General features: G+C 46.1%; 5 protein-coding genes across 5 annotated transcripts; 1 reads left to right on the forward strand and 4 right to left on the reverse strand.

Moving 5' to 3' along the window:
- Positions 1-3752: 3752 nt before the first annotated feature.
- LOC6601241 lies at positions 3753-6306 on the reverse strand. The gene is made up of 3 exons (XM_026992269.1): positions 6184-6306; positions 4876-5014; positions 3753-4820 (listed from the first exon to the last, which is right to left on the reverse strand). The coding sequence occupies exons 1-3, from the start codon at positions 6214-6216 to the stop codon at positions 4039-4041; spliced, it is 954 nt and encodes a 317-aa protein (XP_026848070.1). The 5' UTR covers positions 6217-6306; the 3' UTR covers positions 3753-4038.
- Positions 6307-8072: 1766 nt separating this feature from the next.
- On the reverse strand, positions 8073-9014 carry LOC6601240 (cuticle protein 8). Its single transcript, XM_002026262.2, has 3 exons — positions 8878-9014; positions 8546-8768; positions 8073-8363 (listed from the first exon to the last, which is right to left on the reverse strand). Exons 1-3 carry the CDS (start codon positions 8881-8883, stop codon positions 8191-8193), a joined length of 402 nt encoding a protein of 133 aa, XP_002026298.1. The 5' UTR covers positions 8884-9014; the 3' UTR covers positions 8073-8190.
- Positions 9015-13100: 4086 nt separating this feature from the next.
- LOC6601239 (protein Ycf2) lies at positions 13101-14003 on the reverse strand. The gene is made up of 2 exons (XM_002026261.2): positions 13617-14003; positions 13101-13544 (listed from the first exon to the last, which is right to left on the reverse strand). The coding sequence occupies exons 1-2, from the start codon at positions 13961-13963 to the stop codon at positions 13127-13129; spliced, it is 765 nt and encodes a 254-aa protein (XP_002026297.1). The 5' UTR covers positions 13964-14003; the 3' UTR covers positions 13101-13126.
- Positions 14004-19681: 5678 nt separating this feature from the next.
- LOC6601238 lies at positions 19682-22227 on the forward strand. Its single transcript, XM_002026260.2, has 3 exons — positions 19682-20336; positions 20399-21064; positions 21126-22227. Exons 1-3 carry the CDS (start codon positions 19710-19712, stop codon positions 21960-21962), a joined length of 2130 nt encoding a protein of 709 aa, XP_002026296.1. The 5' UTR covers positions 19682-19709; the 3' UTR covers positions 21963-22227.
- Positions 22228-22788: 561 nt separating this feature from the next.
- LOC6601236 (adult enhancer factor 1) lies at positions 22789-27466 on the reverse strand. The gene is given in 4 exon segments (XM_002026258.2): positions 22789-25043; positions 25149-26054; positions 26126-26261; positions 27279-27466. Coding segments are annotated over 2 exon segments (1458 nt in total). The 5' UTR covers positions 25993-26054; positions 26126-26261; positions 27279-27466; the 3' UTR covers positions 22789-24429.
- Between the last annotated feature and the right edge of the window lie 529 nt (positions 27467-27995).

Consider the following 27995-nt stretch of genomic DNA (forward strand, 5'->3'; position numbering starts at 1 on the left):
TGCTTGAGTAATTCGAAGCATTAGATACCCTTGTGGACTGATTATTGCGATGGGTGCTGTATGAAAATTGTATGCTGTGGGGACTCGTTCCACTCGTTCCTCCAATTTTATTTAATGATATAGTGGACAGATCAAGTCCTCGGTCTAGTCGCATAGAAGCTTGAGCGTTACAAACATCTAACATGGATTTATAGTACCCTTCAATGGTAGGTAGCAGAAGACTGGCCTGCCTTTAGTGATTGTTGGCAAACATAGTACTCGTACTGGTAAAACAGCAGCAACAATGGCAGACAATCAGCAGCAAACTTTGACTTTTGTCTCATTGTTTCATATTTATTAGAGCCGCAGTTGGGGAAATAAAAACCTTGCAACTTAACAAGCCAGCGACGCGTGCATCTTTCCAAAATAGTTGTGGGAATTGCTGTAGTTGCTGCTGCTGCTGCAGATGTTGCTCTTTTAATGGTTATCCTTTTATGCAGCTTGAACTTACGCAACACCAGCCGCAGCAGCAGTAGCAGTAGCACTCGCAGTAGAAGCAGCGATTGTTGTATGCGCAAATGTTGCTGCTGTAATTGAAAATTACATACATTTGGGGAGCTTCTTGTATTTATTCGATTGGCTGCAATTTATATTAATTTATTTGAAGGCAAAACGAATAAAACACGAATTGGCTGGAGACTGGTTTGCCGGTTTGCCGACATGAACTGAAATATGCGTGTGTGTGGCCAAGAGGAAAATGGCAGAAATATTCCGCTAATTGCCAGCGCACATTGAACTTAAAAACGCAACTGCAACGTTAGCAGCAACATCAGCGGCAGTAACAAGTTAATGCTGCCAAAATCGGTACATTGCGCTGTGTGGAAGCGCAGTTTTCCACTGATTGATCCGATGCAATCGTCACACGCTGCGTATGCGCAATGGTGGATCATTTGAATCGACCATAAAGCGAGCTGTTGCCGTAAAATAATCACCATTTCATCTTTCAATTAGCCATTATTATTGTGGGTCCTCTTATCCTAGGGTAGCCCCTGTCAGCTTCCATTTGCAATCCTTCATTATTCATTCACTCGACCACGACTCCCTCTCATCCACTCTCATCCAATCCCATCATCATCCACGACGTCGGCTCGGATTATGCACTCGCAGAGCACTGAGCCCGTGACATAACTGCCTCTGCAGCATAATCTGAAAAGCCTTTCAACGGTAACAAATAATATTCACGGGGATTTGATGCGGTAACACCCAAGGCGGCAATTACTACCCTCGCCAGACTTCTCTCGTGAAAACTCTAAGCAGCCTGCGTCTCCCATTGCCGACTGCCGTTGACATAATAAATAGCTGATGAAAATTAATTAAATGCAAATTGGCAAATCACATAATCATATCATGTGGCAGCCGAGACAGTCGAGCGACACTCTCCATTCCTGCCGCTCTCTCTCAGTGGCAACATACGCGGAAAAGCTGCATGAGTGGGTCGCAGTCGCACCACCGCCACCACCAGCACCACCTCTACCAGAGAAATATTCCAATTGATTTTTCACGCAGCCTCTAATTGTATCATTGACTAATCAAAATATTTGCGCTTTGCATTCACAGTCTGCAGTAATTGTAAAATTGTTAATTATTTTAATTTGAAATTTTTCACACATCCACTGGCGGGGCGGTACTAAAGGCAAGGGGGGGTGAAGGAAGTTGTTCGAGTTTTCCCATCGACTTTCAGTCGCTGCTGCGGCACCACCACCTGGGACCGCCACTGTCTCGGCCGTGTGTCTCATTAATTAGGCGCCATTGGAAATGTCTCTCGTATGCCGCTGTCAAAAAACTTCCTGCAAAGAAAAGACTGCTTTGGAAAAGCTGAAGGAGGTGCCGGCTGCAGACTGCAGACTGCAGGAGGACCTGGCCATAGCAAAGTAGGTTAAATACTTTTACCTTATTCCGCAGCTGTAGCTGACCCGGCTAATTGCTGTCATTTTTGGCGGCTACTTCGACTTTGAGTTTTGTTTTTCCTGCTGCCTGCCGCCTGAGATGCAACAAATTAACAACTTTTCAAGCGCGCTCGAACCGGATATTATGAAATTTTCCAGTTTCGACCATATCGAGATTATAAAATTGTTAAATTTATGCAACCGCCTTTGGACAGGAGCTGGTGCTAGAGCTGCTGCTGCTGTTGCTGCTGCTGCTGCTGTTGCTTGTGCAGACCAAAACCCGCCTGCAACTCCTCTAATCAAGTTGTCAGCGTCGACATATTTGTATGCCTAGCCAAAGTATGTTTCATTTACAGCGTTTGTGGCAAAGTCCAAGGCAGAGTTGCAGGGACAACGCCCGCCCGCTCGCTCGCTCAATGTTAAGTTGAAGTGCAATTGCCACTTGGCTCGCAGACAACTCTTGCCTCGCCTTCGTCCCGTCTTGGGCCCACTGTGCGTATACGTAATGGAGTTTGCAATAGAGCTTCATTTCATTACGTTTCGTTTCTCAGCGGGTACGTTACGCCCTGGGGTCCAAGAAAAGAAATACACTTTCACAGAGCACCTCCCATTGGGTTTTGCAAGCCGATTACCTCAGCGGCGGCCAGCCAGCAATTAGTTAATGACCAAATATGTATGCCTTGCCGCAAAGAAAGAAAGAAGCCAGACGAAACGTAATGAAATGGAATGGAATGAAATGAACGTGGCAGCAATTTAATTAACATACAATAAAACACTCGAATGCATATGAAAGTATGGTAGAGCTGTGGCAGAGGCATGGCATGCCATGCAGTCGATAATCATCGGTGTGGCAAAGGCAAACCATCCAGAAAATGCAAATCAAGGAAGAGGTGTCACAGCGCAGTAGATCAGTGCAGAGTGCAGTATAAGATCAGATGTCAGAGCAGAGAATCAGTAGTGGAATCAGCCATTAGCAGATAAAGAACAGACTACGATTGATCTTAATACAGCAACAGATCAAGATCTGTCTAGGGCTGTGCCGCTCTCATTTCTGGCCATCCCCTTGAAGCATTGAAAGTGATGATACAACAATCCACATTCGTGGGCAATAAATCGGAGTAAAACTAATATAAAAGCGGAGAATACATATCCAAAATGTTGAAAAGTATCAATTTTTAGCTGCGGTTGGATTCGAGAGTGTTTCGGAGTGCTTTTTGGCAGCACAGCACATTGCACAATCCCATGGGGCCGGTGTGTGCGTGCCACAAATTAAAAACCGCTGCAATAATGGAATAATAAATCAGCATAAATATTTTCAACGAAGAGAGAGAGAGAGAGAGAGAGAGAGGGGCAAAGAAAAGGCGGGGAGAGTACAATATCTGCGAGGAAAACGAAGACTAAAAAGCAGACATCAAAATGCATTTCGCATTTCCTTCCGTTTTGTCGTTTTCTTTTCGTTTGGCAACGCATTTGGAAATTTGGAGCAATTAAATGGCCAAGCATTTACACTTGACTGGAACGTGATGTGGATGATGTCTTCCTGAAGCAGGGAAATATCCAGCTTTCAGCGATAGTTCGATATGTGTTAGATACCCCTACCCATACAGACCTGTTGTGTCGCCCACCATTTAACCTACAAAAGCCTTGCCGTTGCCTCATCGATGGAAAACACTCGCACTTCAAAGGCGGCGGCGCCGCGAACCCCTGGAAAGCGATTTAGATTGGGATCAAGACGCGGCTCTTGCTCTGGCTCTGTCTGCTCCAACTTGCTCCAATTTGCCACCCGGAAGATATTTCAAATATGCTGCCGACACTCTACACTCGATCTTTTCGTTTTTGGTCTCACTTTTATTGCAGCCTCAATTATGCTGTGCTGTGCTTTGCTCTGCTCTGCTCTGCCGTGCTGTGCAGTGTGTGGTGGCATTCTTTTGTTGTATCTTTTCTGGTTTATGGCTAAATTGTGTCTGCTTTTTCTGCGGCCAAGGTATCTGTGGAATACGTGGCGACCGAAAAGTGAAAGAAGCTGACCTAATAACTAGCAGAGGGCTGGCTCTAGTCTCTTACTAAGTAATAGTGGACGTACCTCCCTTCTCTATTTTTTGGGGGAACATTTTCAAGTATTAGCTTTGTTTAAGTTTGGTAGATTGGCGAGGAATTCACGACGATTTGCATCAATGATCCGCTGGTACCAATTTGCATCGCTTGGAGGCTCATTGACCAATGGCCTGGGAGGCAGCAGTCCCGACTCGGGCACCTCAACTTGTGGCGCCTTCTCTGCGTTGTTGGTCTTGGCTCTGTTGTACTTTGGATTTGAGTTTGCCGCGGGTTCTTCGGTTGTGGCCTTGATGGGATCCGTGTCCGCGGGTAGCATAAAGATGGGAAAACGATTGGGTATCACATTTTGAACCGGCTGGAAGGGAGTTCCCTCTTTGGTCTTGTTGTTTAGGGGGGCCTTGCCCTGGACCACGTCGAGAACGGCAGGCTTTAGGACATCTTTGGCGACGTCGATGTGGTTCAGGTCGAGACCATGCTGCTCCTTCAGCTGCTTGGCCACGTCGGCAGCCACATGGGAGACGCTCACATTGAGGTGACTCTTGGGATCCCATGTCACATTGGTCGGCGACTGCACCTTTTGTCTATCCGCAATTATCTCTGGACGTTGGGTGGGCCACACCGTCTTTGCTTGTTCATCTCCAGGTTGGAAGCTCTGCGTCTGAGCCAGGAAGCCCCCATTCTCATCGGCCCGGTACTTGGTGACCTCGATGAGGCCGTCGGGCCGCACATACCCGTAGCTACCCTGGACACTGCCATTCACAAAACGTCGCTCATCGCGAAACTGAATGTTCTGCGTCTGCGGATCATCGATCTCATAGCCAAAGGCATATGTGTTGGGTCCTGAAACACATACAATTAATGGAAATTGGATAAAGGCCTAGACTCTATAGCCTACCGTATGGCTCGTGCAGAAAATAGTTAGTTACTTTCGCTTTTCTGCCTGCATTTTTCGCTGCTGTCTTTGAATATGCTTCACTTTTGGCAGGCAATGGGTTGGCCAACGTAGCGTATACTTTTATGATTAGTACGAATAACTGTGAATAGACGAATGATTTGTAGCATATATTTAGGAGATGGAAAGCCTCGAGCATGGAGAGCTTAATAAGTGGATTTTTTCAACTGCAGAGCTTTGGTATTCCATCCATGGTGTAACGTTTGAAAGTGCTTCAGTTTTACTGGGATTACAGGGTACTTTTATACCCGGTACTCAGTTAGTATCAGTCAGTATATGTACATATTGTGTCTACATATGTGAGCTTATGGTTTAGGAAATATTATTATTATGCCTAAGCGCCAGAGTGGGTTTCGCAGCCTATTCTCTTTCTGTCTTTTATATTCGCTGATCGCAAAAGCGATGAATTGATTTTTGGGTTAATGCCGGTAGGGGGAGCCCTCCGCATTCTCTAGCAATTTTTCTGAGAGCTGGGAACAAAATAGAGGGAAAGGGAGGAACCACGACCGCTAGTCTATCCCCGTTCTACCAATGACATATTTGATTATAATTTTAGAATATTTTATTCATTTCATTTCCCTACTTTTTTATTTCGCCAAACGGTGCTCTCTCTCTCACTCTCCGCCAAGGGGCGCACACTGCACGAGGAAGTGTGTGAGAGGGAGAGGGAATGAGTAAGCGCGTGAAATGGGTTGCGTAGCCATTGATATATTATTTGTTCTTTCTGGCTATAATTACGATCCGATCTAAACCAAATTGGGCACTTTGCTAGTTATGGAAACTTTCAATGATTCTGCCATTTTGGCAGATCGATTTTTTAAATTCTCTGGCAACAGTGTGGAGGAGGAGTCTGCAAAAAAAATTTGGTTTCTCTAGCTCTTTTGGTCTCTGAGATCTCATCAAGACAAACAGACAAACATGCTCAGAAATACATATATGTATACACTTTGTGGTCGGAAACGCTTCCTTCTGGGTGTTGCACACATCCATATCCACCACAAAACTAATAGCTCCTTGCTCTTTGAATACCGGGTACTCTTTTGCATTGTCATATATTTCTCTCATTTATCACTAATTTGATTGCCAATTGATTTTTAATCTTTTCAAGTTTAAAACAGGCATCCTTTGCTCATTTTTGTAAAGAAATAAGCAACATTAGCACTCGTTTTCTTCATCCGCACCGCATGAATTCTTGTCTGATGAACAAATCTAAAATATTTCTTATTGATTTCGCTATTCCAACGCACTTACAATGAACCAAAACAAACTGGTCAAAGATCCCATGCTGAATATTAATGATCTGCGCAGATAGTTATTCTTATAAGTCACATTTATTTCGTTGTGTTGGCCAGCTCTGGACTTCCGCGTACTTTCGATGGCTCCGACAGACTGAAGAGCCGAGAACCCAACGCTGAATGGAATGGAGAGGCGAGGCCTGAGGCCTGAGACCTGAGACCTTCTTTCGAGCCTGAGTGCGAATCCCCATTAGAAATACTCCACCAGAATGCTAAGTGTTCCCTCTGCTGCTCTGCTCCCCAGTATTGTAGAGGTAATAATTATGGCCCATCCATGCTAATCTTCGTGACCTTCAATGGTAAAGAAGAAAATCTTTTATAGAAGTTTTTTTTAAATATGATTTTTATTTAATTTTTTTTTCGCTTTTTCTATACATTTTACAATTTCCATAAAAACGTTTTTGCATTGCGTTCGCTGTTGCTGTTGCTGTTGTTGCACACAAATGCTTATGTGGGAATATATAGTACATAAGTGTAAGGCCCAAATGAACCTTTGAGACGTGAGAGACATGTGAGAGTTGGTTGGTTTTTTTCGCGTTTTTTCCTTCTGTTTTCATCGATCGTTTTTGCCGCTGCCTTAGCGTAGGCCTACAGATTGAGTACAAAGATCGTTTCTTTTTTTGTGTGGATTTTTCCTATGTTTTTCGTTGTGGTTTTTCTTGTTTAAAATTAAGCTGCATAATTGTTTATAAATACACAATAGATGTGAAAAAAATACTAAATGCAAAAAATGAAACTAGATACAAAAGTGTCAGACTGAGAGTGAGTGAGACAGACAGAGAGACATGAGACAGTGGGAGACAGAGAGAGTGAAGGAGTGAGATATGGTGAGGCGGCGTCAGTGAGAGTGAGTGAGTCAGTGAGAGTGAGATTAAGAAGAAATAGAGACAGAATGAGTTCGTTTGGATAACAATTAATTAGGAGATAGAATTCTGAGGGGTTGGGGGGCAGTACTACTACTACTAATGCACAATTACCGGCCCATCGGTTTACATCGGGTTCCATCGGGGGGTTCTCCATCAATCCATCAACCTGTCGTATTCACACAAATGTATCCCGAGTGAACTGAGGCTGAGTATCAGTTCCTGTCAAACCGTTCCCCCATCCCGCAATGGCACAAGGTTCTCTGAAGAAGTGAGAGCTAGCACGCCCCAGGGCACATGGTAAGCGGGGCGTGGCAGTTTGGGGATAAAGGGGGTCACAGTTTGACGGACACCACAAAGGCTTGGAGAGCACACAGAAAATAAAAAGAATAAGAGACAGAGAGAGATAGAGAGAGAATGGTAGAGTGGTAGAGAGAAAGAGAAAGGGGGAAAGGAGAGCGCACAGCACATAAATATATTACAAAAGGTAGAGCTTTGAAAAATAGATGGAACCGAGTATATGCTATAAATAGGTTTCTATGTACAGATCAGGGGCGGGACAGAGTAGAGGCCTTTGCTCTTGGTTTTTTCGTCCAACTCTCAGTTCTGGGCAATAGCTCTGTGCAATAGTCTGCTGGGGGGAAATCGGTTCTGGTTAACGTTAATCATATATTATATAGTACATATCATATAAGAAAACTGGTCCTCCGTTTGTGAGTAGAGCTGCCGTTCTTCGCCAAAAAAAAACATTGTTATCCATCATTCAATATACCTCTTCTGTGATCTGTGATCAAGTCATTCCGAATGCCAAGTCGTTATGAAATTTCTTCTCGGTTTTTCCTCTTCTGGGTATCGTTTTTCTTATCGTTTTTCCTTCGTCCATGCCATGCCAGGATCAGCCGGGTGCCGGGACGCCCTCGAAGGCGGTCCCGTGTTCTACTAAACTCTTAGCTACACTTACTTTTTACATTTTTGTGTGATTTGATTTTTTTTTTGTGGTTTTTCTTTTCTTTTCTTGTGGTTCCTATGATTCTGCTGTGGTTGCTGTTCTTGCGGATGGATGAGAGATAGAGCACCTGTGCGACTGGTCCAGCTACCGCTTAGTAGTGGTGCAGCAGGGGGGCGTGCGCCAGGATGGGGGCGTGCACAACGGGTGCATGGTGGATGATCTTGGGGGCGGTCTTGTGGACGACGGCGTTGAAGCCATTGTGGTCGTCGGCGGTGTAGTCGACGGTGCGCACAGAGCCATCGGGCTCAACCAGAGAGTACTGGCCTGTGAATGGAAGAATCATACGAATCTATTTAGTTTCAGATCCATCAGATCAGAAGGCAAGTTCGTGTCCTCAGTCTTTCGTTTATTTCAAATAAAAATCAAGTTTATTGCCAAAGTGCTTTGTTATGTGGCTCAAAAATGTTCGTATCCCTCCAAAATATGTATCAGAGAGAAAAACTCACCCTTCACAACATCACCATCACGCTCCTCGGCCTGCGACTTGATGTCGCCAGTGTGGGGATCCTTGATGCCATAGTTGAAGGAGTATTTGGGGTAGGCCACAGGCTCGGCATGGACGGCATGGGCCAGTACGGGCGCATGATGCACCAGCGCGGGGCCATAGTGGCCCAGCTCAATGGGGATGGCCTGGGCGGCGGCGAACAGCAGAGCGATGGCAATGAAGTACTGTATGGGTGGGAGAGAATCAGGATCAGGATCAGGGCGGATGTTTCACTTTGAAAAAATACTGGGGCCTGGGCGCTGTCATGGGGGGGAGGGTGGAAAAAAAACACACCTTCATGTTGGGTTAGAGCACAAAAAGACAAAAAAATGGACACACGACGCGAACACGTAGCTATCGAGGACGAAGGACTTGGCGATGGTTCCTTGTGGACTGTTGGGCACTGAGGCTGACTGTAAGGAGTTTGTCTGCTCGAGAGTGGAGGACCGTGAATAGCACGAATTCGTAAGCTGAACTGATGTCTGCAACGATGACCAAAAGTATTTATATACGCGTCGGACGCCGAGTGCAACACGACTTGGTCGACAGCGACGACGACGACGCCGACAGCAGCAGCAGCAGCAAGAGATCGGTGCTGCAGCTGCCACGGATCGGGCCGGGTGGGGGAGGAGGCACAGCCAGCCAGCCATCAGTTGCAGCCGCAGCCACAGCCACAGCTACAGCGACAGCGAGGTGCTGCAGTGCAGAGCCGTGTGGCAGGGCAGCCATACCACGCATGTGCCACAACAATGATCCCCAGCTCAATCGCTAGGTGCGGCATTTGTTTGGAGAAGGCGTTTGGTGACTTAGTTTTTCCATAGGTACTCTTGGGCCTATCTACCCCGAGGAGCGAGGCGGGGGGCGGGGGGCGGGGGGCGCAGTCATTGAAAGCGACACTTTTGCATTGGCTCTAATGATCTAAGCTCTTTATTTATTGATTTGCCGACATAATTACGATCGGGTTTAGTCTCTTTGGCTCTGGCTGCTTTCTGGTTTTGCACGACTTGGCCAAAAAAAATTATTATTACCATATCTGTGGCAATCAAACGGGGCGTCGTTATAATTACCACGCCAACAACAACAACAACAGCAGCAACACAACGAGCCACAACAAAAAACTCGAGCCGCAACTTGCGTATTTTTCATGCCACGCAATTTGTTGCCTGACATTTTTGTGCCCGACTTCGGTTTATTACTGCCACAATCGGGAGAACTTTGTCCGGGGAGAGCTGTGTGTGTGCCAGAGGAATTTTCGGTGTTGGCAAATAGTTTGACTCGAATCAAATGCTGCTCAATCAATATTCTCGCTGTGGCATGGGACAAATTCGTATGGAGAACGAAAGGCAAATGTTGTGAGATGAGAAATGATAGATGCTGATGGAATTTCGTTGAGAGATACTCTTATGATGATATAATATAATCAACAATTATTGCTGATACTCTCTCTGCCTTGAGCTCTGCTCTGGCTTCAACCTCTCAAGACATCCTCTTATTATATTGAATGATTAGCTAAGAATGATCGTAGATACTTCAGTGATGGGAGTTTCTACCCGCAGGAGAGGTTCTGTCCTGTTCTGTTTAAGCTCCAATGACATCTTAGCAGTCATTCGTTGACACTTTATCTTAGAGAGTTTTAGGCAACACCCACGACAAGCTCTAAAAAAGCAGCAACAAAAACCAACCCAAACAAACAATTCTGCCATGACATATCAGAAAATTATGATTGTATCTTATAAAACACACACAAGTGCCCATTAAATGGTGAGGCTCGGGGAACTCGCGGCCCAGCCAGCAGTACAGAAGTGCAGACTATGGGAAAAAACTGGATGTTTGTCTTGTGGCGGCGGCAGTGGAGGTGCAAAATGAGTTGGCCAGAAACGAAGCGAAACTAAACGAAACGAAACAAGCCAAAAGTGGTCACAAATCGCACTATAAAAGATCTGTGGATAGAGCCTGGCTCTATGTCTGGGCCTGGCCATTAGCATGTGGCATGGAGATGGAGATGGAGATGGAGAGCGAAGACAAAGACACAGAATCGACTTACATAAAATGGCTTTAAAGGCGACACATTTACACGGCTGGCCGAAAATCGCTCGAAAACAATTGTGGCCGAAAATGCAAACAGTCACAGTCACAGCCACCGCCACCGCCAGAAAAACCTCCGACTCGTTAGAGGCGGAGGAGCGGGCAGGCTGGGAAACAAGTTGGCCACGTCACGATCGCACTTTGACAGAGAGCCAGCCAAAGAGCCAGCCAGCCAGCCAGGAGTTGGAGTTGGCCCAAAAGCAGCGGCGGGCAGAGAGCGGGCTCCAGGGGCAGAGCTTAGGAGCTCCCCTTAGGAGCTGGGTTTAGTTGGTTAGTTGGTTAGTTGGTCAGCGGACAAGACAGTTGGAAAACCGAAATGACTTCAACAAGCTTTGTCTTTGTCTTCGGCTCGGATCTGCTGGGGTCTGTTTTCCGATCGATGATTGCGCAATGGTATCTCTCGCAGACCCCTCAAAGCGACATTTCTTGATCGATGGCGGGAGTACTTGCAATCGTCGTTTTGCATGCGTTAATTGCACTTGTCCACGCATGACCCTCCCTCCCTGCTCCTCCCCCCTTGGGCAATTCAATATGTTTCGCAGCTTAACCTGAGATTTATTATATTTATGGCTCCGACTGTCGATAAGTAGAACAAACTTTTTATCTTGATTTACGAGTATGCCCGCAAATCTGGCAGTTTGTTTGCCTATGTTTGGACAATGGTTTGTCGTGGGAGGAAGGCAGCGGGGGCGGGCAGCAGATCTATTAAGCTGAACATTTAAACGCACTTTGCATGGAAGGAAGTATCCTGCAGTTGATGGGGTATATGGGGCTGGTGCAGAGTTTGTTCCACGAGTAATTATCGGAGGGGGAAATAATTATAAATACATTGATTCGTAGGGGCTTCCTGTGTCTTCCAAATGTGATAGAACCAAACTTCAACCCACTCTTACTAGTCATCTGCCTGGTCGACACCCTTTTGCCGACCCGTTCCCCCTGATGTTTAACCATTGGCTTAAATGACTTGACAGTTATAGATTTGTGCCTTGATTTATGCAGTAGGCAAGGCAGTTTTTGTTGCTGTTTCTTATTCATGATTGAGACCTGAAGGCCTTGCGGGTCGCTCAGGCCATGGCATGGGCTTTATCTCTGGCTGGACAATGGCCCGGGGCGGGATACGGGTACGGTGCCCATTAGAAAGTCACTGCAGCGAATGCATGTAATTCAAAGCGTTGCACAACGCTGCGTATGCGTAACGTGCCATATCCGGTTGGGGTCTCTAGGGATTATGCAAGCTGTGCACTTCCGAAATGTCATGCGAAACCCTTGGGGAAACAGTGGGGGACGTGCAAAGCGGATCTGCAGGCCTCCAATTACTGGGGAAAACAGACAGCACAGCACTGGCGCAGTCTTTCAACTAATTAAAACATTTCGAGTGCGAAATTCTTGCACGTCCGTGACTGGCGCGCGCTAACCAGCCTTCAGCCTTCAGTCTTGCCTTTGATTTTTGGCTATAGTCTTTCATTCTATGCCGCTGAGCGCGGGATGGGTGGGGGGGGGGGGGGGGGGGGCATAGGAGCAGCAAGAGGCAGGACCATTAGTGGGCCATAAGTTGGCTGTCAATTAGCCCGATCCGACTGCGTCTCCGTCTGCTTTTTCGACCGCGGCTGCCAACCCAATTTTGTCGGCGACTCAATTGTGAGATTACCGACTCCATTTGGCCAGCATCAGACATTGCAGCATTATTACCGCATCGCTGGCAAAACCAGACGTCGTTTGATCCACTTTCCACTAACCCACTCAAAGAGTATGCCCCTCCGCCACTGCACTCCACTCCACTCCACGCCCGTCCACTCCTCTCATGCTGCTTTGATTTTCGCACATTTAATGCGATTTTGCGCATTTGCGCGTTTGAAATTAAGCGAGTGACGAAATGGAACCACAACCAGAGCCCGAGCTCGAGCCAGAGCCAGAGCCACTCGAAGACACACACGCACCACAAGTGGAGCGTACACGCAGCGGGGAAAATAGATTTTCTGAGCTTGCAGCAAACTTGCATGTCCATCGGATCGGCCTGACAGTCTGCTCTACTCCGCTCCGCTCTGCTTGATTGAGTCCATGTGAAAATGAAATCGAAATTGAATCAAAATCGGAGTCCGAATCTGAGTTTGAGTCCGAGTCCAAGTCGGAGTTGAAGCTGGAGCACACGCTTCACTGGCCGATGTCCACTGGCGCCATGTCCATGACGTTGATGTGATGCCGGTGGTTACGCAAAGGCATTCCCACACCATTCCTCCAGCCATTGCTGGATATTTCAATTAGTGTTTTATTCAGAGCTCTTGCTCTTGTTTCGGGTCACAGTTGGGGGATTATGCAAAGTCTAAGGATCCCCGTTCGAATCTGCAGTTTGTGCGAGTATTTAGTCTGGTATATTTTTGGTATATCACAAAAAAAAAAAAATAAAAAAAATATAACATATAGATATAGCTTATAGATAGGGATTCCTTCTGCTGAGAATCTAATACTCTTCGCTGCTCTCCTGCTGCTGACTGTGAGCATCGGCCTCGTCGTAGCCCTCCTCGCTGCTGCCCTCGTACTCCTCATGGTCGCCGCCACCCTCCTCGTCTTCATCTCCTCCTCCCTCCTTCTCCTTTTCCTTCTCCTTGTCCTCTCCATCGCCGTCGCCATCTGCCTCGTCGTAGTCCTCGTGCACCTTGTAGTGGCCATTGTCCTGCTCTTCTTCGTCACCAGCAGCGCTCTCATGCCTCACCTGTTCGTCCACCGATGCACCACCACCGCCTCCACTCGATCCGCCTTCAGCATCGCCATGGCCGTGCAACGTTTTCACACCGTTCGTGATAACCTCCGCCTGGAAGCCATTGGCATCGTCGGCGGTGTATTTAACCACACGCAAGGTGCCATCAGGATCGACTACGCTGTGTGGATTCCGTGACGTTAATGAATGCGCTGACAAGTTGTCCCCCCAATTCACCAACCTGTAGACCTACCTGTAGACGCCCCGCACCTCGTCGCCGTTGCGCGTCTCTTTGCGGTTCTGCAGCACACGCGTCTTGCCATCTTCGACGCCATAGGCGAAGCTGTACTCGGGCCGTGCCACATAATCGGTGCGTCCGTTGTGGACCGTCACCAGGCGCTCTGGCCCCGCCACCGGACCCTCGAAGCGCGTGTAGGAATAGCCGACGGCCGAGCACACGCCAATCATTCCGAGTCCCACAATTAGCCCCAGCAGCGTGTGGCAGGCGCGTGCCATCTTCCCCGATGCAACACGGAAGCCGAAACGAGTTCCCGCTCCCGCTCCAGCTCCCGTCTCCGTAGTTACGCGTCGCCTCTTCATGGCTCTGCTGATTTATGGATTGTTTGGCGGGTTTTCGGTTGTATTTCGCGAGGAGTTCAATCCTCTGCAGCGGCCGCGTTCGATTCTCGCATACTAAGCGTGAAATATGGCACTTGTTCAATATTTATATAGGCATCGATCGAGCCCTGGGAAGTGTCCCTCCGATGTCCCTCCGAATGTGGCCACAAACATTTCGTCTGGCTAAGTATTTCCGCGAAATTATGCGCTTCATCAGTCAACTGGAACTGCTGGCCAGAGCCCCACGGATGCGATGCGGTCAGGCGGTGACGTTGTGCCCCGATCAGCAAATTGCATAAAAATGTACACAACCCTTCCCATGACGTCACTGATTTTTATGAGCCAATAAATTGCAGGGAAAATAGCAAGGGAAAACAGACGAGCTGTTTTGAGCTGGGTTTTGAGGAGCGGTTCGTGTCAGTTCATTAAAAACGTGTTTAAATGCCATGATCTCTGATTGACCATCGCACATCGCCTTCATCTCCGTACAGCAGACAATCCCCCAATCCCCGAATCCCCCTGGCTACTCAATTTGTTCAGCTTGAAAATCGCTTTAAGTGCGTTCAGTTTTCCAGCCACGAAAATCGAACATGGAACCACTGCTGATGGCCAAGATAAGCCACCTCCGCGGAGCAGACGCAGCTGCATTCGAGTTGAAGCTTTGACCTTTTTTCGAGGGTTTTGACAACCAACAAAAAACAAAAAAGGCAGCCAAAATATGGCTATTATTTCGGCTACTTCTAATTTATAAGCATCGCGCATTGGCTGCCATTGTTGCTGCCCCGTTGCCCGGCTGCATGGAGTTCGAGTGCTTTGCGGCATGAAAAATGCATATATCATTGGCCTCTGGTACTTGGCGGCAGTTTGTTGTGCCCCTTAAACAGTAGTCAATGGATAGGGAGGGGGTGAGGGGATGAGGGTGCCACCTCAGCAGAGGAGGAGGCACTAGAGGACTGGCTATCGTGGGAAAGCCCGCTGTCCGTATATGTGTGCGGAAAGCGTCGCTTAATTACCCACATTACACAAATGCTGCTGCTGCTGGTGCTGCTGCTGCTGCTGCTGGTTATGGCCATGTCTATGGCTGTTGGCTGACTCGATGGTAAGCTGTGGCTGTGGCAACAAGAATCGCACATGGATCGGTGGCTATTGCTCATTGCGAATCTCTTTTGGCTGCCATTAACGTAATTAAGACGCAGTTCGTTGCCCAAGTCTTTCGTTTTGCCCTTTACGGGCTGAAGCAAAATGTGTCACTGCATTATGACTCCATCTCCAACACTCCAGTGTCGCAATGCAAATGTCTCGGCAGATCGCAGGTCTATTAGGAGCAGATCTCAGCCACATGCCACCGAATCATGTGTTGCCTAAATAGTAGTCGCTCGCTCGCCTCTCTCTCCTTCTCCTGCTCTCACTATTTTTCTCCCCCTCTCTAAGATCTCTGGCCAGATAAATTGCACATGGTGTTCATGGTGCCTCCGGTACTCCCCCTCCGGCTACATTTCTATGGCGGATTATGTAAGGCCTCCATCTTCTGCTCCCCTGGCTAGACCCATTTTCAGACGGGACTGGGACTGGACCTGAACAGCCGCCACTGCTCTGGTTGAACTAGCTTTGCTTTTCTTTTCATTTTCATTTTCATTTTTATTTGCACTCCCTATTGCAACAGCACTCACTCACTCACTCACTCACTCTCACACACTCACACCTAATGAAAATGAAAATAAAAAGCGAAATGAGTCAAATTTGATTCAAGGCGGTAGGCAGTGGAATTTCCATTCAATCAATGGGTTTGTTTTCTCAAAAGCAACACGCGCAAAAATGCGTGGAATTAGTTGCCACAAATATTGTTGAGTATACACGAAAGTTTTTTTCCACCATGATTTGTGCATCTCGTTTGGTAGCCCTCCACCTGGGCAATGTCTGGTCGAATCGACATTCTCGGACAAGGAAGTTGAATCGATTCGCTGAATCCAAGAATCGATACCCATGCCCCATACCAATGCCCATAGCCCCCCAGAAGGGGCCTTTAATAAACGTTTATGGAGGGAATAAAAGGTTGAAAATCCGTCGTAATATGTCCCCAATGTCATATGTTCGGGCTAAAGCTTTCGCCCGGAATCAAAGATCACGCTGAAAGAGAAAAAGTTGTTTGCTTCCATTTGTGGTTTGCCGATTGATGGACTGATTGATGCGGATCGCCTCACCACCTGGTCTGGTCTGGTCTGGTCTGGCCGATTCCATTGATGATTGGCAATTAAAATTGCATCTGATGCATGGATTAGCTCACGTCGGCTACGTGCGGCACGCTGCTGCTGCGCTCTGACCCATATCGATGGTGGTGCTGCACCGTGCTGCAGAGCCGGCTTGCCGGGTATGTTGGTCAGTGGTGCAATTGCCAGACCGGGTTGCTGCCGGGCTTCTGCTGCTGCTGCTGCTAGCACCATGACATGGCGAATGGCTACCGGTTCGCTTTGCGTCGTTCAGTTGTGGCCCATTTCTGGCATAGACATAGACTCGCGGCTTTCCTCCACTTCTGCCTTGGTTTTTGGCTCTATTTTCGCTACAGGCAAATTAGTCAAATGGCAACAATTATATAATAATCTAGTTATATTTAACCGAGTGTCCAGTCAAGAAGTGGGCGTTGCATGTTTTCCTTTCACTTTTTCGTCTCCTGGAGAGCCGCCGCCAGAGAGACCAACAGCTGCTCCACTGCCAGGATATATATCAAAAAGCACGATTATACAATGGCCCAAACACCGTATAGCCGAACAGCCGAACAGGCGAACAGCCGCTGAGCGGCATGTAATTCTTGGCCAAGTCTGCAAACAACTCCAAACAATTGCCTGGCCAGCCAGTGGTCTGGTCTCTACGAGTATATTCTCCGATCTCAGCTTTTCAATTGAGACATTATTCAATTTGTGACAATCGCGAGAACCGCAAACCAAAAACGAAACGAAAACTGAAACAATTAACAGCATTTCGGCGATTTCCCAAAGCGATGTTCTAATTTTCGTGGAAACAGAAACAGAAAATGCCTTCGTTGGTTTCTCTTTTTCGGGGTCCAAAGTTGTGAACTGAACATTTAATGAGCACCAAAATCGTAAATTTAATTTATATCGTTTTCTAGGCTTTTTGTCAGACGACAAATTTCGTAATTTTTTCTTTTGGTTTTTTTTTTTTTTTTTTTGGCTTTAGATTCGTGTAAACTATGCCGACTCAGCATGGAGGCATGGTGGAATGGTGGAATGGAGGCAGCTTGAAGCATGGCCCGGGTCCCAGTTGCATGTCAAAGGCGCATGAAACGCCGCCAGCCTGCCACAAGAATCAAATGACACTCGGCCTGGTCAAAAAAAAAAAAACACACACAAAAAAACAAACGTATGTACTCGTATCTATGCAGAGAGTATGATATATCCAAAAGACTCGCAGTGTGTAGCCTTAATTGGCACCTCGACACTTGGCCAGGAGTCGCAGTCGCACTCGCAGTCGCCTGCTGGTGGGCGCTGTGTAGGTGCACTTGATGGTGTCCCCCCGTTTGAGGCCTGTGTGAAAAATTTATGTTCTGCTCGGGTTTATTTCCACCAACACTGTCGATAGTGGCATTTGTTGCTTAACCCGCGTTTTCGCACATTCAAACACCGTCTTGGCCAGGCGCTCGACAGCACTGGGGAGCTGATATTGGTAATGGCAGTGGCAGTGACGGTGATGGTGGCGGTAGCGCTTTATGATTAAGTATCCCAGGCAATGGTCACGCAATGAATATTGACATGACTTACGCATGTTACGCATACGAATTGATGGGGGGCGAAAGATATGCACATGTGTATGGGTTTTTTTCGGATCAATAAAGATGGAAAGAACAGCTGGAAGATGCCACACCTCTCATTCCAACTTTGGCCCAGAAATGTCAGCGATTATCGAAGAATTTCATTAGCTGCACCCTCTCCAACATCCAAAAGCCGAATACAAGCAATTTCGAGCGGCTTAATCGTTTTAGAAGAGCCCGCCCACCTCCAAACCATATGCAAAACACTGGAAACCAATTTCCAATTTTAAAGCTCAATAAGTCAATTAAAAATGCGCATTCAGAGTTCAGTTCCACAAGCAAACTCGTACTTGTACAACAGTCCCAACATCTGTAAACCGATTGATTGTAATGACTTGGCCTAAAGATCATAATTATCAGTGGTTGCTACCGCAGGCAGCAGCACAAGCAGCAGCAGCAATAAAACATATATCGTTAATTAAACACACAATCAGCGGTGCAATGCGATGCGGAGAGGAGTGCAGAGAACCCACAATAATTGGCGTTTATTAAGAGAAGGCGATAAAGCCAATGGTAATTGACATTTAAGGCAATTCATTAACGCGGCAAACACATCTGTGCGGCTGCGGCCTGAGCAAGCCAACTGACCAACAAAAAAACTGTGGATAATCATGCACCAGATTTGTGGAAATCTGTTTTTCACATGCCCGACTTAAAAATGCTGTCTTGAAGTTTGCTGTTGTTTTTTTTTTCCTACGAATTTGCATACGCGACGACAACGGCGCCAAAGTTTAGGCACAGTTCTTTCCACTCGCAGTTCCCAAAGACGCAGACGGGCTTCGAGTTTTTGGGGGCTCGAGTTGTGCCAGCAGCAATCACTGTTACATGCATAAATCAGCTTAATTGCTGTATTTAAATTCTAAACTTGGAGTGCGTGGACGGTCTTATAGTTGATTTTGGTTCAAGTTATAATTTATGCATGAATATACTTTTTCAGTCAGCCACTGATTAGTGTTTGACCATCTGATTGGCATTGCTTCGATGCAAATTTGTTTTGAAAGTATATAAACTTTTTTGGATGGTAGAAAATCTTGTTTATATCAACTGGCAGTTTCAAATCAAATTTAAATTTATGAGTGCTGCGAAACGTTTGAATAGGGTATAAGAAGTCCATCGGCTGAAAAGAAGGTGGTGTTCAAATGACATAACATTTAGTACCCACTGCCTTGCCCTTATTTGTTTAAGCCTTATTTTGGACCCCATCCAATAAAATGGAGTACTCAAAAAAAGCATAGATTGTAGCAGAGTATTAAAATACTCTCCACGGAAACTATGAATCTTGAAGAATTTTAGCGCAGCGCAGGTGAAAGAATCGGTATATTTACGGTATATTTTAAAATTAGACGGTATATTTCTGAGGGTCAGACCGTACCTTTTATCGACCAATGTACCAAATTTAGCGCCATTTCCCAGGCCACATGGAATCAGCATCGAATTCATGATAGATTGGCATCAATATCTTATTTTTTTCAAACATTTCGGAGAAATGTACTTCAGAAAGTGCAGAACGGAATATCATATGAGATAAAAACGGACAAAACTTTTGTTAAAACTGACACAACATGTAGTAAATAAGTAGGAAATATGTAGTTAGCGTGTAGTTACCATGCAAAATATAATTGGAAATTGTTGCTAGCCTTTTTAGTTTATTTTATTATTTAATAAACAATCCAATAAAGATGGGTGCTTAAAATTTGCCAGTCTTGTAGGAAGTTGATTCATTAAACTTATGCGTCAGTATAATTTTGGATATTTTGTAACTGTGACGTATTTTTGGTATATTTCTAAGGGTCAGACCGTATAACTTATCGATAAATCCTCTGCTTGCGCGGCATGAAAGCAAATAATTGTCAAGTCAAGAATTGTTAATAAATTTACAAAAATTCGTGCAATTAAAGCACTAAAATGTCGACAACTGAGGATATTACTCATCCTATGAGTGAAAAGAGTCCCGAGATGGAGAAAAATGATCAAGAAGAGACTGATACCAAAGATGTTTCACTGGATGACATAGAAGGCAGCAATCGCTCCGAAGGAAAAACGGAAAGTATTGTTACAGTGCTATGTAATCCAAACAAAACTAATGCCGCCAAAAAAGCCGACGCTGCAGCTATGAAAGCGGACATGAACACGGAGGAGATGATGAATGTCGATGGATCTTCATCTCATTCGACCGCCAATGAAGGAATGAATCCATCAACAGAGCGCGCTTTGGCCAGCAAAAAGCCGCCAGCTCCTAAGATGGACTGGAAGAAGAATCTCCGTATTCTCATCTCCAATATGTATATGAATTCGAAAGACCGTCTGCCCGGAGCCTGTATGCCCAAATGTCTGCGAAATACGAGAGAATGCGAGGATAAACACCGCACTGCAATGCTGCCAGATGTGCCAAACTTTATGCTGGTGGAAGATCTGAAGAGAACTCTGCGTGGCCACCACTATGACACCTTCCTGGACATGGTGGAGATGATGGCGATGCAATGCGTGTACCCTGGAGATGGTATCTTTGACAGGCTCATTGACCTGGTCATGGTAAGAGAGTGCTCCTTGAACTGAGTAAAGTAAAAGAGCTGAGTACCCTTTCCCTTTTCCAGATTCTGATTGCCAAAGAAATAACTGTCAAAGAGCTGGCGGACATCTATAGAAAGGCGATAAGCACCTTCTTTCTCCTGGTCGATGCCTTCCCGCCCTGCTGGACGTGCTTGCGCCCATATTACTTGAATTTCCTGCGCGTCCCGAATCCGACCAATCGTAGCGCCCGTACCGACAATGGGACGCAAAAGCTGAAGTTCTATCTGGATCTTTTGGAGGAGATCTTGCCGCAATGCAGCGATATGGAGATCCGCACGATGACAAAGCCCTTTGAGGAGCACGTATTCAATTTCACGGATGAGGAAGAACTAGAAATGTCACAAGAGACGGCATTCCTGCAACATGTGCAGGACTACGACTGGATAAGTGGCAAACTCTGTCTAGATGACTTCAAGAATCTGTCGCCTGGGGCACGCCTCTCGCGAGTCTGCGATGTGCTGAACATGCTCTGCAGGATCCTGGAAATGGAGTTCTTGTCCTGGCTGGACCACAACCGTCTGCGCCAGTCCGAGTCAGAGATGTTCAATGAAGAAACAAAGCCGTTTGCCATCCATGTCTTTGGAATGTCGGCAACAATGCGGCTCACGGATATTGTGCGCCAACTAATGCGCTTGTACGGCTTGGCGGCGGAAAAGTCCATGTACCCCGACCGTCTAGAAATGCTGCAGGTGAGTATTCATTGTATGTATATATTAGCCAAGCCTCCTATCTCTTTCCCTTGTGCATCAGCGCCTTATCACACTCGTTGTGGAAGTCAGCAACACGGCTGAGCTGAAATACGTGGACAACAATGTGACCTACCCGAACCTGGGTTCGCAGACCCGCCTGCTGATTGCCCAGTTCTTCAAGATATTCAAGTCACAAAATCCCAAGCACATCAGCACCTACATCAAAAGCATTTCGCAGCTGGACCAGCCGTATCTTCGCTTCGAGTTTACCGATCACTTTCTGCAGCTGTTTTACTTCCCCAGAAATGTGGCGTTCGGGCCGAAGAAGGTGTGCGATGAGTTCAATGAGAGGCAATGGTTGAAATACAAGCCAAAGAGTGAGATCGAGGAAGACGACGATGAGCAACTGTCGCGGGAGGATTATCTGAATATACTCCTGAACGCGCTAAAGGACTATGACAAATGGATGAATCTGAAGGGCTTTTGGAAGTTTATGCAGAACAAGGAGCAGGTGCAGCAATTGCAGACCTGGACCAGCAGCCCACTGGCAACTCCTGTGGGCATCATAACGGGCGAAACGTTCAAGGCCTTCGAGCTGAGTGAAATGGAAAAGGAAGTGCCCAGCTGGAAGAAGCGCCTCAACACCAAGGTGATTCTGGGCAGGCCCATGGTGAATTTGCCAGTGGCCAAAATCAATTTGGTCGAGTCATGCGGTCGCTATAGCAGCGATGTGCGTTACATACGCTATCTGCGCCGTGTGCTCGTAAAGGAAGTCCAGTCGGAAATCGATGTAACCGATTGGTTGGAATATCTAAATGGATTCCTGTGCGACGACGAACCACCATCAGAGCCGGCATCGCCCCGTTCCTCCCCAGCGTCGGACCCAGAAGAAGCCTAGTGGCGCTTCGGTTCAAGTATTTCTTAAATCTTTATCTCACCAAATGTTAAAATATGAAATTAGTTATTTTATGTTTACTGAAACGACGCGCTGAGCGATTGTTCGTTGTGAAGAATGTAAGAATAATGCATTTAATTCATTTTCCATTCATTTCATAATTTTCATTTTCTGTATTTCTCCACTGCAAATATATATTTATGCTGTAACTAAATACACATTTACGCACACATTTACATATAAATACAGCTACTACGCATGTACATACATTAATAAATATACATATACTCGTATATAGGTATATGTATGGTGTATAGTTATACAATATTATCGCGTTTTGTTTTTAAGCATTTTGCTTTGCTTTGCTTTTTTGTTTTGCAGATCTCCTTTTTCGTTTTGTTTGTCTTTGTTCATTTAATGTCTAAATTCTTTGCAGTTTTACATTTTACACACTCAACTATCATTAAGTTGGGCTCTTAAATGCTAATCTCACTACGTCACTTATTTATTTATAAAAAAAAAATTGTACGCGTGGGGGATGGTGAGGAAGGAAAGCGGTGTTGTGTCGCGCATAGGATCTCTGACATTATTTATACGATGCATTCGTTGGCGGCGGGTCTCCAGGTCAGCAGTAGACCCACCCTCCACATAATATCATCAACATCCTTCCGATGGACTGGAGAGATAGTATCTCAAGTGTGAAAAATGATTTACATAGATCGACTTTAAGCGGTATTTAGAAAATTACTCTGCCAGGCTTCCTGTCGCCGCGTGGGGGAGGGGGTTCTGTTTCGAGGTTCGGGTTTCGTTTTAATTCGTTAACACTACACATTTATCAACATTTATTTAGTATTTATTCAATATATTCTAGCGTTTGTCTAATGTAATTTATCCTTCTCCCGGTTTGCATGTGATTTCGTATACATTTCAGATTTTCGTTTTGTTGCGCTTTGAAATCTATAGGAACTTGACGCAGGGGTCGACGGGGAAACCCGTGCTGCAGTTTTAAAATTGTGAGCGATACGATACGAGTACATAACAAGTTTCAGTCGGGGGCTGTGGTGGAAGGGAACGGAACCAAGGGTCGACGAACATCAAATAAAATACTAGTCGCAAATTATATTTTTAGAAAATATTATTTTCGCTTTTTGTTTGTATTTTGATTGATTTACATTTTGGGTAAACTCCTTACCGCCGCCGCTCGCTGTATTCATTCGCTTTGTACATACAAAAATTGGAGTTGGGCTTTGTACAGAACTTGCTTTGCTTTCCTATCGCATAATCATATCATTATTGTAGTATTAGCATTAGTTTGTGTTTACTTCAGTAACTAATATTTAGACGAAGGCTAGCGTGACAGGTTTTCTTTTCCAAGTTGTGCCAATTATGCAGAAATTATAACTATTACAACTAATCAATTAATATTAACAAAACGTTTCATTACAAACTATGGCTCTGCATTTCGACCTCTTAAAACTATAAGAATTTTTTTGTTAGCGGTTTTCTCATTATCGGTTTTTCTCCTTTAAGATTAACATTTTAAATAATTATGCTAGGAATTGAATGAAACAAATTGGATTTGTGTAAACCCAGACCGCAGAACACCCGTGTAAATCGTTTCACAAGCTGTTTCTGTTGTTACTGAACGAAAGTTTTTACAAAAATAGATCAAATAAACCACTGGAAACTCTGACTAAGTCAGGTCTGTACAATTTCCCTTTAGAGTTAAATGCCAATTAAAACAATCTAAAAGTGGTTTTGATTAAAAAGATATTGAAATTTTAAAAGTGTTTGCACTTTGTGAAGCTATTTTACTTTTCTTTACTTTCTTTTCTCTTGTTTTCGTTTAGTTTCGTTTACGCTTTACTTATTTCACATTTTATCGACTTAACGCAATGACTTTTCGCTTAATAGTGTGCTTAGTACTTAAGCAAATTTTGTTTCTTTCTAGTTCTGCTCCTAGTTACGGGTTACGATTAGGTTTATTTACGTGAATAGGAAATTGGTTAATCTATTGCCTCGTGAGTGGATTGCGGGGTGGGGTTGGGTGTAAGATGCTGGGGGGTTCCGCTGCCACACAGCAGCAGTTCTTTAAGGGTCTGGTCTTTCTTCAGGTTGGATGTTCACTTTTCGGATTTCTGGTTTCTGTTTTTGGGTTTTCGGATTTGCTTTTCCATAGAGCGCTGTGTGCTGCTGCTGTGGTGTTGGCGGTCTGCCGGTTAGCTACTTTTGAAGCGTTTTGCTATACATTCATCTTGGTAAGTTCTTAGTCACACACTTAAACCTTAACAACAACAACAATGTTCGCTACAATTAAACAACTAACAACAACGTAAGCGTACACACCAAACATGGCTCACTTCTTGCGCGATCGCTGCTCCTCGCCCTCTTCCTCCTCTTCCTGTTCTACTATCTGCTCGTGGACATTCTCCTCCGCCTTGAACATGTACTCGAGGAGCAGCTGATCAGCTCATCCCTCGCGCTGCGTTGCCGACGCCGCAGACGTCGGCACTGTGGTCACACCATTCGATGGTGACTCGACCTTAATCACACCAAGCTGCTGCAGCTCTTCGCGCGTGTGTTGAATGCGGCCCACCACCACCCCATTCATGGTGACAAAGTTCCCATCCGCTGTCACAGCTCCCAGCTGCATGGCGCTGGACAAGTCGCCCAACGAGGCCACATTGAAATGATGGGGAGAGCTGCCATTTCCATGATGAAGAAGCTGCTGCTGTTGTTGTTGCTGGTGTTGCGCCACAGACGTGGTGGAGGGCAGAGTGGTAATAGTTATTCCTCGCTGATGGTCGATGTGGTGGGCATGTGCATGGGGAGGAGTAGGATGCGGATGCGGAGGCTGTTGGTGGTGCGGATGCTGTTGCTGTTGCTGCGGCTGATGATGGTGCTGCTGCTGATGATGATGATGCCCCGCCAACGCCATCCGTCCTAGTCACCCCTCCTCCTCCTCCGTTTTGATCTTGACAGGAACGTAGACCTTGTCCATGACATGGATCTTTATGTGGTTGTTGAGCGTGCTGGACTGCCGGAATTGCTTTTTGCATATGACGCACTCGAACGGCTTTTCACCTGCAAATGAGGTTTGGGATTAGTTTGGAATTTCAAGGAATAAATCAAGCACCGTCCCCCAATCAGGGGAAGCATTGTGATGATCTGTGGATCATGGTCGCTCACCCGTGTGGATCTTGATATGATTCGCCAGAGTGCTCAGCTGACGGAAATGCTTGGGACAGTAGTTGCAGTTGTAGGGCTTTTCCCCCGTATGGATCTTCAGATGGTTCGTCAGCGTGGACGATTGACGGAAGGTCTTATCACAAACGTTGCATTTGTAGGGCTTCTCGCCAGTGTGGATCTTGACATGGTTGGTCAGTGTGCTCAGCTGCCGGAAGCGTCTATCGCACACGGTGCAGTGGAAGGGCTTTTCCTGGTCTCTCGCTCCTCCGCCCCCGCCACCGCCAGAGTTGGCATTACTGCCAGTCCCCTCGCCCTGGTGCTCGCCATGGCCATTGGCTAAATAGTGATCATTCGACATGGTCGGGCTGTGTGTGGCCAGGTGGACAAGATGCGGCGGAGGCGGCGGCGGTGGCTGCTGCTGGTCGGCCGCTGCCGCCTGAGCCGCCGCGGCCTGGGCAGCCGCCATTGCTGCAGCCTGAGCGGCACTATGCGCCTCGGCCGAAATCCCAGTCAGATGCATTTGGAAGGGTAAGGCAAGTTCCGCTGGAGCTGGAGGCGCTGATGGTGGTCCAGAGGACTGTTGCTGCTGCGCTTGTTGCTGCTGCGCCTGTTGCTGCTGCGCCTGTTGCTGTTGGTGGTGCTGCTGCTGTTGCTGTTGCTGCTGTTGTTGGGCCGCCGCTGCCACATGACCGGGATGAGTGGCCTGTGTGACCGTATCATTGTTGTTGTTGTTGGCAATCGTCGTCTGCGGCTGAGAGGCCACAATAACAATGTCACAGTTGCTGCTCATCGCCGTGGCAGCAGCATGGGCATGAGCATGGGGCAAGCTCTTGATATGCATCATGGGCAGCTACCAGTGCACTGGAGTTGGGAGTGCGAGTAGGAGAGTGGGAGCTGGATCAGGCTCTGGAGGGGAAACAGGGAATGAGTTTTCTCTGTATCGGAATCGTAATCGTACGCGCGAACTGGGCACGGACTTCTTGAACAGAAAGTTGGCGAACAAACTAAGATCGATTGATTCTCAAAAGCGCCACGACAGATTCATCTTGGTTGTTTCTGCTTCTGCTGGGTGGTTGTGGGTTTGTTGGTGCTGCTGCTGGTTCTGGTTAGTGCCTGGAAATTAAGTGGAGAGGAGAGAGGGATTAGTGGGCTGTTGACTGGCCGCGGCGGCTTCATCAGATGATGTTGCCTACCGCTTTGGTATGCAAAAATATGTGAGGAATTCCCCCAAAACACACATACAAGACACGAAATACCTAACTGCGAAATTATAAATCTAAATTATTCAATGGCTGACACAATTCCCGAACGCCCTTCCCATTCCACCAACCATCCTCCTAAGAGTTAGTTCTATTCAGACTGCCTTTAAAATGTGTTTTTCTCTTTTCGCATAAATTATAAAACCGACGATTATGCATTTTTAAACAAAATAAATACGCGCGCGCGCCCAAATGCATGTAACTTTCAGAGCTCTGGTTTTTACGTCCCCATCGGTCGGACAGGTTCCTCGGCAAGCAATCCCGCCCCCTGCCATCGCACCACCACCTTCCCCAACAAAAAACCTCTCTCACACACACACTCATACACACACATGCATGCACACGTACAATCTCTCAGGTATCTTTTTGGTTGAATTGACAGCGTGTTACTTTCTCGCAAATTACATGTGTTTCCCAAATAAATATAAATATATAATGATGGGCAATATCGTTATCCAATTAGAGAAAGTTGGCAGGGCGAGTGTCCTGGCAGTAGGAAGACTTCCTTGTGGAGAGAGCCTATTTTGGGCGGGCTTTTGTGGTGAAAAATTTTCCCTTTTTTCAAAAGCAGTTTTTCCACTAACACGTTGCCTTGCCTTGCCCCTCGTTGCGGCCCATAAGCGACAACCACTTTCAGTCGCTTGCACACACACACACTCGCACATACACGCACACTCACAGGCATTGACTGTAAAAGCTCTTTTGAGGTTAGGAGACAGACTTCTTCTATTTTGGAGCTCGTTGTTAAATGTTCATTGTTTTTTTATGGCTAAAGCACTCTGCTTCTGGCTAGACAATTGGGCTGTGCAGTTGGCAGTCTTAGATTTTTCACACAGGTATATATATTTGAGGCGCCCACACATTGACCTACCTTTCCATTTTGTGCCTCTGCTGCTGTGTGGGGCCTTTCAGGTTTAGATTTCCCCCCGTTTTACATCATTTTCCGCATTCGAGTGTGTTGTCGTGGGTCTCGGCAGGTCAAAACAGTGTACGCGTTCCGCTATCAGTTGTTTAAAGCTAGGCTTCGAGCATTTTTTGTTGCTGTGTGTTCATTTATAAAAAGGAGTATAAATGTTAGAAAAATAGTACAAATATTTCTTTTCTTTTTTTTACAGTTTCGCGTACAAATAGATTGTTGATAGTATATCGATATGAACGATATTTTAATTTTTGATACGATAATATCGGTGCGATACTTTTGTCGACGACTGTATCAAAAATCGATATCGAACACTGAACGAACTTAGCACAATTAACCTGTTCAAACAGGTGCACAACTTACTGTTTGTAAATTCTTCTTGCAGATCTGTCCTTCCTTCCAAAAAATTACCCAATATATGTCACCTGAACTGCGCTAAAATAAGTATTAGAGTTTTGACCCTGGTCGACAAAGGGTTAAGAGTTCTCCGTCCATGATCAGACATCATATTCCTCGATTTTAATATTCGGCTTAATATTACTAGCTAGCTAGGACCCTTAGCGCTGAACATGTACTTTTATTCGTTTAATGAATCAATTTTCTACAAGACAAGACAATTTTAAGGACCTTTTTATTATACCCTTGTATTTGATTGTGTTTAAACTATGG

This window comes from Drosophila persimilis, unplaced genomic scaffold (assembly GCF_003286085.1).
Source record: "Drosophila persimilis strain 14011-0111.01,24,50 unplaced genomic scaffold, DperRS2 tig00000732-arrow-arrow-pilon, whole genome shotgun sequence".
NCBI classification, from domain to species: domain Eukaryota; kingdom Metazoa; phylum Arthropoda; class Insecta; order Diptera; family Drosophilidae; genus Drosophila; species Drosophila persimilis.

Excerpts from the sequence above, each read along its gene's own strand:
- LOC6601241 (XM_026992269.1), bottom strand. The coding sequence starts at position 6,216 with ATGGGATCTTTGACCAGTTTGTTTTGGTTCATT. Across the intron at positions 5,015-6,183 it reads CCAGTTTGTTTTGGTTCATT|TTATTCGTACTAATCATAAA; the intron begins GTAAGTGCGTTG and ends GTCTATTCACAG. Across the intron at positions 4,821-4,875 it reads TTTTCTGCACGAGCCATACG|GACCCAACACATATGCCTTT; the intron begins GTAGGCTATAGA and ends TATGTGTTTCAG.
- LOC6601240 (XM_002026262.2), bottom strand. Across the intron at positions 8,364-8,545 it reads TGATGGTGATGTTGTGAAGG|GCCAGTACTCTCTGGTTGAG; the intron begins GTGAGTTTTTCT and ends TTCCATTCACAG.
- LOC6601239 (XM_002026261.2), bottom strand. The coding sequence starts at position 13,963 with ATGAAGAGGCGACGCGTAACTACGGAGACGGGAGCTGGAGCGGGAGCG. Across the intron at positions 13,545-13,616 it reads GAGGTGCGGGGCGTCTACAG|CGTAGTCGATCCTGATGGCA; the intron begins GTAGGTCTACAG and ends GAATCCACACAG.
- LOC6601238 (XM_002026260.2), top strand. The coding sequence starts at position 19,710 with ATGTCGACAACTGAGGATATTACTCATCCTATGAGTGAAAAGAGTCCC. Across the intron at positions 20,337-20,398 it reads GGCTCATTGACCTGGTCATG|ATTCTGATTGCCAAAGAAAT; the intron begins GTAAGAGAGTGC and ends TCCCTTTTCCAG. Across the intron at positions 21,065-21,125 it reads ACCGTCTAGAAATGCTGCAG|CGCCTTATCACACTCGTTGT; the intron begins GTGAGTATTCAT and ends CTTGTGCATCAG.